This window comes from Procambarus clarkii, chromosome 87 (genome assembly GCF_040958095.1).
Source record: "Procambarus clarkii isolate CNS0578487 chromosome 87, FALCON_Pclarkii_2.0, whole genome shotgun sequence".
Taxonomy (NCBI): domain Eukaryota; kingdom Metazoa; phylum Arthropoda; class Malacostraca; order Decapoda; family Cambaridae; genus Procambarus; species Procambarus clarkii.
Window position 1 is genome coordinate 5,746,434 of NC_091236.1, and position 7,982 is coordinate 5,754,415.

Sequence of the window (7,982 nt, forward strand, 5' to 3'; positions counted from 1 at the left end):
CAAACTGTTGCTTGGAGTAGCCCGCAGCCTCACATGTCCACTTGAACCATATTGGCCCGGCACTTCTTGCCGGAACGTTTCTATTTTTTCCTTGGAGAAGTCCACGTTTGTTCCGGCAATATTTATTATGATTGTTGATAGGATATTGAACAGTTGTGGACATCTAATATTTATAGTGTTCTCTATCTGTGCCCATGGCACCTCTGCTCTTCACTGGTTCTATTCGACATTTCTTGCCATATCGCTCCAGTATGTTGATGATCAAACCACACGTCAGAAAATGAAGACATGACGACGTTTCGGTCTGCAGTTTTTAGCCAGTGCTTTGCAACCTTCCTTGTGAAGTTGTTGTTTAAGATTTGGTTCCAAGGGGTTGTCATAGCCAGGGGGTGGTAATGGGGGACGAGCTCCCATCTTGATGTTATCTTGAGATGATTTCGGGACTTTTAGTGTCCCCGCGGCCCGGTCCTCGACCAGGCCTCCACCCCCAGGAAGCAGCCCGTGACAACTGACTAACACCCAGGTACCTATTTTACTGCTAGGTAACAGGGGCATAGGGTGAAAGAAACTCTGCCCATTGTTTCTCGCCGGCGCCTGGGATCGAACCCAGGACCACCATGACCTATACAATTTTCCTATACAGCATGCGCCTCCAATAGCCTCTGACAACCAAGTCCAACTCCCTGGTCGCCCACCCCTTGAGCCTGGGTAAGAGAAGTCGTGTCGTCAGCCATGCATCAGTCGTTCTAAAAGTTTGGGGTCTGGAACCAAGGGATACATACCACCTACCAGGGCAGTCCGGGAGGCCGAGCGCGGGCCAGTGCAGGAAGGGTGCGTCGTCCCCAGCGGTGCTCCACCTTTTCAACAGGGAAGCCTTACTACATCATCCATTCTCCCACACTGGTGCTAAGACGCCATTCCCCCTATCGCCCCAGCCCTGATATCCAGCCATCCACTCAGGGCAGCTCCTCACAGGCGACACCTCCAGTGGGTGGTCCGATGGCTCACAAGGCCCCTACGTGGTGCCCTTCTGCATGTACACCACCCAAAGAGAAGCAGGAGAGGGGTAAAGGCAACCCTCACCGGTCCCGGGGAAATGTACGTGAGCCCCTCACCACGGCAAGGCGACACCACGGAGGGGTGTGGTGTTAGTAATGGTGGTGGTGGTGGTGGTAGTGGTTGTAATAATAATAATAATTGTAGTTATTATTTATTTAAGGATAATTAAATAAGTTATATGTTCATATATTTAATAAATACAAAACTTAGTGTCCTCTAGTTCCGGAGGTCATCATGGAGGTCAACCTTGACGTCTCGGAGGTCGAGCTGAGATTCTCTTGCCTCCTCCATCACCTCTCTATCAGCTACCGCCTCCTCTGGTTCTTTTCGTGCGCCTGAAGGGGAGGAAGAGAGAGAGAGAGAGAGAGAGAGAGAGAGAGAGAGAGAGAGAGAGAGAGAGAGAGAGAGAGAGAGAGAGAGAGAGAGAGAGAGAGAGAGAGAGACAGAGAGAGACAGAGAGAGAGAGAGAGAGAGAGAGAGAGAGAGAGAGAGAGAGAGAGAGAGAGAGAGAGAGAGAGAGAGAGAGAGAGAGACAGAGAGAGAGAGAGACAGAGAGAGAGACAGAGAGAGAGAGAGAGAGAGAGAGAGAGAGAGAGAGAGAGAGAGAGAGAGAGAGAGAGAGAGAGAGAGAGAGAGAGAGAGAGAGAGAGATTTTATATTTAGTTCATTAATTATGAACCCTACACCCATCCCTCGAGCGGAAGTAGAAAAGGTTACAGAGAGAACAATAATTAATTTAATTTAATTAATTATTTAGTAATTAAGCAACAGGTCCACTTCATAAGAAGTATAAAGCACTGTAATTTGTCAATAACTCTTCGTTGCCTGCTGCCCCCGCGCCCTGGACCTGACCCGGGCGGTGGTGTTCCTCGTGCATGAAGCGACAAACTATCGTATTACAGATGATATCTGAAAATCAATATCTGAAATCTATATCCATATATGGATTGTATCCATATTTAGCTTCTAGTAGATAAATGACATATATGGGATTATGAATAGTCTGTGTAGTGTGAAGACTATTAATAATAAACAGTACCTCTTCTATGATCCTATAATTTCACATATCTAAAATATTGTATGTATTACCAAAAGACCTATCATCACGTATAATATTTTATGTAATACAAAGACATTGTAATGAAAAAGTTTGTAACTAGCTGACATTATAATTATAAGGTGTGCAGGTTAGATGAAATTCTTAATGTAAAAATGTCCACTGAGGTTTGATTAAGACCTTTTGTGTCATCCTTTGTGCGCTACCGCTCACAGGAAGATTATGGGGAGCACAATAGACTACCACTCACAGGACGAGTATGGTGTGTACAATAGACTACCACTCACAGGACGAGTATGGTGTGTACAATAGACTACCACTCACAGGACGAGTATGGTGTGTACAATAGACTACCACTCACAGGACGAGTATGGTGTGTACAATAGACTACCACTCACAGGACGAGTATGGTGTGTACAATAGACTACCGCTCACAGGATGAGTATGGTGTATACAATAGACTACCACTCACAGGACGAGTATGGTGTGTACAATAGACTACCGCTCACAGGATGAGTATGGTGTGTACAATAGACTACCACTCACAGGACGAGTATGGTGTGTACAATAGACTACCACTCACAGGAAGAGTATGGTGTGTACAATAGACTACCACTCACAGGACGAGTATGGTGTGTACAATAGACTACCACTCACAGGAAGAGTATGGTGTGTACAATAGACTACCACTCACAGGAAGAGTATGGTGTGTACAATAGACTACCACTCACAGGAAGAGTATGGTGTGTACAATAGACTACCACTCACAGGAAGAGTATGGTGTATACAATAGACTACCGCTCACAGGATGAGTATGGTGTGTACAATAGACTACCACTCACAGGATGAGTATGGTGTGTACAATAGACTACCACTCACAGGACGAGTATGGTGTGTACAATAGACTACCACTCACAGGACGAGTATGGTGTGTACAATAGACTACCACTCACAGGACGAGTATGGTGTGTACAATAGACTACCACTCACAGGACGAGTATGGTGTATACAATAGACTACCACTCACAGGACGAGTATGGTGTATACAATAAAGCACCGGTGTATGTGGCACACAAAAAGTGCTTGAAATAAACGTAAGAATTTGAGCTAAAAGGGCCCAGGCAGCTTAGAGAGTTCAGAGCCTTGTGCGCTCTTAATTAAATTCAACTGCTGAGAAGAGGCTACTAACGTAATGTGTAGTCTGCTTTTCTTTAAATATATTACATTTTATAAATTTTGTGTGTCTCTGTCCCTCCCTTATTGTTTAATTGATCCTACAGTGGCCGAGTTACCATTATCTGTACGCTTTGGGACACATCCAAGGGAGAGGCTAGGCTTGAGCACATTCTTGCAAACACTGAGGCAGTGCGAGACGGTCTGGAATAGTGAATGTCAATTCCATACATCAGGCCGATTGTCCGGAACATTTGTGTGATGTTACAGCGACGCTGTCAGCTATGTGCCATGGCCAAGGTGCCGGAATAAGCCTACAAGAAATGAGTGGTAACATAGCCTCCCATATTTTTGCTAATGAGGTTGCACGAGATGCATAGTCTAGCATGGAGACCGTGGCTCCTAGTATACTGAGAGGCCTAGTGGTTGGAGTCTCACCTGAGGAGTGAAGGAGGAGTTTCTCGAGGCGGAGGATGGGAGACTCTGCGACGAGGGTGACGAAGACGGCGGCGGCCAGAGCCAGCAGCAGTGTCCCGCACGCCTCCTGCACCTGCAACGCCACACAAGTATTAATATTTGACGGAACACAAATTTGCAGAGTGGCGGTGGATGCTCATGACTCTCCCCGTGGATACCACACCCGGCCCCGGCCTTATTGTTACCCTTAACAAACGAGCTTTGCCTTCAGTAGCCTATCAAATACCATGGTCTCGGTGAGCCGCTGTACTGGTCTCAATGATTCCAGGACCATAAACGATAATAAAGGTCTGAGATCTTGAGAGTGGCACGCTACCTCACTCTAAACGCACTACATCACAACAGATATCAGACAACACAGCTCTACAAGACAGCACCACAACACATTACCAAACAAAAGAACAAACTACCTGACAACACGAGCCCTACACCCAAGCTGTCACACCCCAAAAAAAATCAAATTCAGATTCAAATGTTTATTCAGGTAAAGTACATACATACAAGGGGTGATACAAATATTGCTGAATTTATAGATAGAGCTAGTACATACAATGCCTAAAGCCACTATTACGCAAAGCGTTTCGGACAAGAAAAACACTAAGGACTAAAACTTAATACTAATTGAGATTAAAGTATAAAATGTGTTGAGAAAATATAAAAATAAAAAAGGGGGAACATGACAGAAAACAGCAAAAATACAATTTGGTCGACAAACAGCATTGTTTAAAAATAACAGACATGGGTCGACATTATAGGGATAAGGTAGGTTACAGGGAGTTAATTAGGTAGTGCTTCGTTTTTATCTTAAACTGGTATAGGGATAAGGTAGGTTACAGGGAGTTAATTAGGTAGTGCTTCGTTTTTATCTTAAACTGGGTTGAGAGAGGTACAGTCTTTAACATGGTGGGAAGGTCATTCCACATTCTGGGCCCCTTGATTTAGTAGAGCATTTCTAGTTTGATTAAGTCGTACTCTTGGAATATCAAAACTGTATTTATTTCTGGTGTGGTGCTTATGGGTTCTGTTACAACCTTCAATGAAGCTTTTAAGGTCAGGATTGGCATTACAGTTCAGCGTTATATATATATATATATATATATATAATCTATATATATATATTATATATATATATATATATATATATATATAAATGCGAACAAGCCTGAATGGTCCCAGGACAATATGCAACTGAAACTCCGTGAGTTTTCAGTTATATATATATATAGTATATATATATATATATATATATATATATATATATATATATAATACACATGAGAGGATGTGCAGTGACTTAATATCTAACATATTCAGAGATTTGAGTAGGGGTACTGAGTGATGGTCTGGGGCCAGAGTTGGATATTGTCCTAATAGCAGCTTTGTGTTGAGTAATTAGAGGACGTAAATGATTTTGGGTAGTAGAACCCCAAGCACAAATACCATACTTGAGATAAGGATAGATGAGGGAGTAATAGAGCGTCACCAGGGCAGGGCGAGGGTACATAATATCTGATCTTAGAAAGAATACCAACAGTTTTTTTAACTTTTTTTGATATATTTAGAATGTGTCCCCCTGGAAATTCAGCTGTGGTCAATGAGAACGCCACGGAATTTGCCATCTATTTTGTTACAAATTTGGGTATTGTTTATCCTGAGATTTATTTGATTTGAGGATTTATTGGCAAACAAAATATAGAAAGTTTTGTCAATGTTGAGGGTGAGTTTGTTAGCAGTTAGCCAAAGATGGACTTTATTTAGCTCAGTATTCACTGTGACATTTAGAGCAAGGGGGTCAGGACTGGAGTAAATGAAGGTTGTGTCGTCAGCAAATAGAATTGGTTTGAGGTGTTGGGAGGCATTTGGAAGGTCATTAATGTAGATGAGAAAGAGGAGAGGGCCAAGTATGCTGCCCTGAGAAACACCCATGTAGGGTGGGAGAAATTGAATTATTCACAGAAACATACTGGAGCTGTCAGTAAGGTAAGATTTGAGGTATTGCAGGGAGTGTCCTCTGACTCCATAATGATGTAATTTAAGAAGTTACCTTGTTACCCAAGTTACCTTGGCGATGTGGGTGTAGTAGGTTGGTCGCTGCGTGGAGTAGAGAAGCATAAACTGCAGGGGTAGAGAGGTGAGATAGACGCAGTAGGTGAGTCTACTCAGAGGCTGCCAGCATGGATGGGACAACACCCAATTTACCGGCCCTGGGGGGGGGAGAGGAAATAGCAGAGCAGTTGAATTAGTAAAGGAGGTGGTAATGGTGATAGTAATGGTAGTGGTGGTGGTGGTAGTAGTTTTAGTGGTAGTATTAATTAATGGTTCTAGTAGTGGCAGTAATGGTAGGGAAGGTGGTAAGATGTGAGAAAGAGAAGCGTGAAGCCACTACCTCCGGCGTCCATAACCGCAGCTGCTCACCGCTGTGTTCCTAGCTCATCTGTAGGGGGCTGCTCTACCTCCGTCTTCACTATGTGGTCCCCAGTAGCCCCCACCTCACCTCGGTAGTCCCCAGTAGCTCCCACCTCACCTCAGTAGCCCCCACCTCACCTCAGTAGCCCCCCAGTAGACCCCACCTCATCTCAGTAGCCCCACCTCACCTCAGTAGCCCCACCTCACCTCAGTAGCCCCCACCTCACCTAGGTAGTCCCCAGTAGCTCCCACCTCACCTCAGTAGCCCCCACCTCACCTCAGTAGCCCCTAGTAGACCCCACCTCACCTCAGTAGCCCCACCTCACCTCAGTAGCCCCACCTCACCTCAGTAGCCCCCACCTCACCTCAGTAGTCCTTAGTAGCTCCCACCTCACCACAGTAGTCCCCAGTAGCCCCCACCTCACCTCAGTAGCCCCACCTCACCTCAGTAGTCCCCAGTAGCCCCCACCTCACCTCAGTAGCCCCCAGTAGCCCCACCTCACCTCAGTAGCCCCAACTTCACCTCAGTAGCCCCCAGTAGCTCCCACCTCACCTCAGTAGCCCCCACCTCAACTCAGTAGCTCCCACCTCACCTCAGTAGTCCCCAGTAGCCCCACCTCACCTCAGTAGCCCCTACCTCACCTCAGTAGCTCCCACCTCACCTCAGTAGCTCCCACCTCACCTCAGTAGCCCCCAGTAGACCCCACCTCACCTCAGTAGCCCCCAGTAGCTCCCACCTCACCTCAGTAGCCCTCAGTAACCCCCACCTCAGCTCAGTAGTGCCCAGGTGATGAGTATAGCCCCCAGCAGTGGCCCCCACTCACCTCCGTAGCCCCAGTGGCAGGCCAGGATGACCCAGGCCACGGCCGCGGCCCACGCCGTCCGGTGCACTCCTCCGTAGAAGACGGCCTCCAGCAGGGACATCTGAGGGACGGTGCTGGGGGTGCCGACGTAGTTGTACCTGGCGATGCCGAGCAGCACTGCCAGGGCCACCACCACGGCACTCACCCACCCCACCACCACCTGCCACTGTAACATGCACCGCCTCCAGTCACTGACACTCTTCCCCAGGCTGCACTCACAGTGTGTGTGTGTGTGTGTGTGTGTGTGTGTGTGTGTGTGTGTGTGTGTGTGTGTGTGTGTGTGTGTGTGTGTGTGTGTGTGTGTGTGTGTGTGTGTGTGTGTGTGTGTGTGTGTGTGTGGATGGGTCTGGGTGTGTGTGCGTGTGTGTGGGTGTGTGTGTGTGGTGGAGTGCTCCTAGATGGTGCACTCACCTAAATGAGCCCACAAGGTCGAGCATCAGCTCTCAAACTCTGCATTTTGGTCAATAGTAGTTTTAATTGTCAATTTACTAGTATCTTATCATTAACCTTTAAAGCTGGGTACTGAGAAAGCTTCGACAACTTTTTCATCGAACTGATTCCATCTATTTATGATCTTTACGCTGAAGAAATTCGTCCTTACATCTCAATAAATTATTTGCGTTTCCAACTCTGTCCCCCTCACTCTGATGTTCCTCTCCATCAACAGTGTTTCTTTGCCTACTTAGCTAATCCCCTCTAGAATCGTGTATGCCGCTATCATGTCTGCTCTATTCCTTCTTTTCTCCAGCTCATGTACTTACCTGATTGTGCCTACTAGACTCTCTGCTCTAGGGACTCCCATTTTTTGTTGCCGGTCATTTAATATAATGGCTTCTGTTTCGACCCTGGGTTCTTCAGTGGAAACCAGAGGTCAAAATTGAACTAAATAACCTACGTTAGAGTAGCAAAACGCAACTCGATGTGTCTTTGTTTGTATCTTCCCTGCC

General features: G+C 46.2%; 1 protein-coding gene across 2 annotated transcripts in view; it reads right to left on the reverse strand.

Annotated features, from left to right (window-relative positions):
- Positions 1-1,233: 1,233 nt before the first annotated feature.
- The window catches only part of LOC123747002 (nose resistant to fluoxetine protein 6), a 25,174-nt gene continuing 18,425 nt past the window's right edge, over positions 1,234-7,982 (reverse strand). The window contains exons 13-16 of one of the 2 annotated variants that reach the window (XM_045728924.2): positions 6,997-7,201; positions 5,828-5,970; positions 3,728-3,839; positions 1,234-1,394 (exon numbers count right to left, since the gene is read on the reverse strand). In XM_045728924.2, coding sequence (XP_045584880.2) covers positions 1,276-1,394; positions 3,728-3,839; positions 5,828-5,970; positions 6,997-7,201 — 579 coding nt within the window. In that variant the 3' untranslated portion in view covers positions 1,234-1,275. Of the gene's footprint in view, positions 1,395-1,717; positions 1,969-3,727; positions 3,840-5,827; positions 5,971-6,996; positions 7,202-7,982 lie in introns of those variants that run through there. The other variant, XM_069317336.1, reaches the window with a different exon arrangement.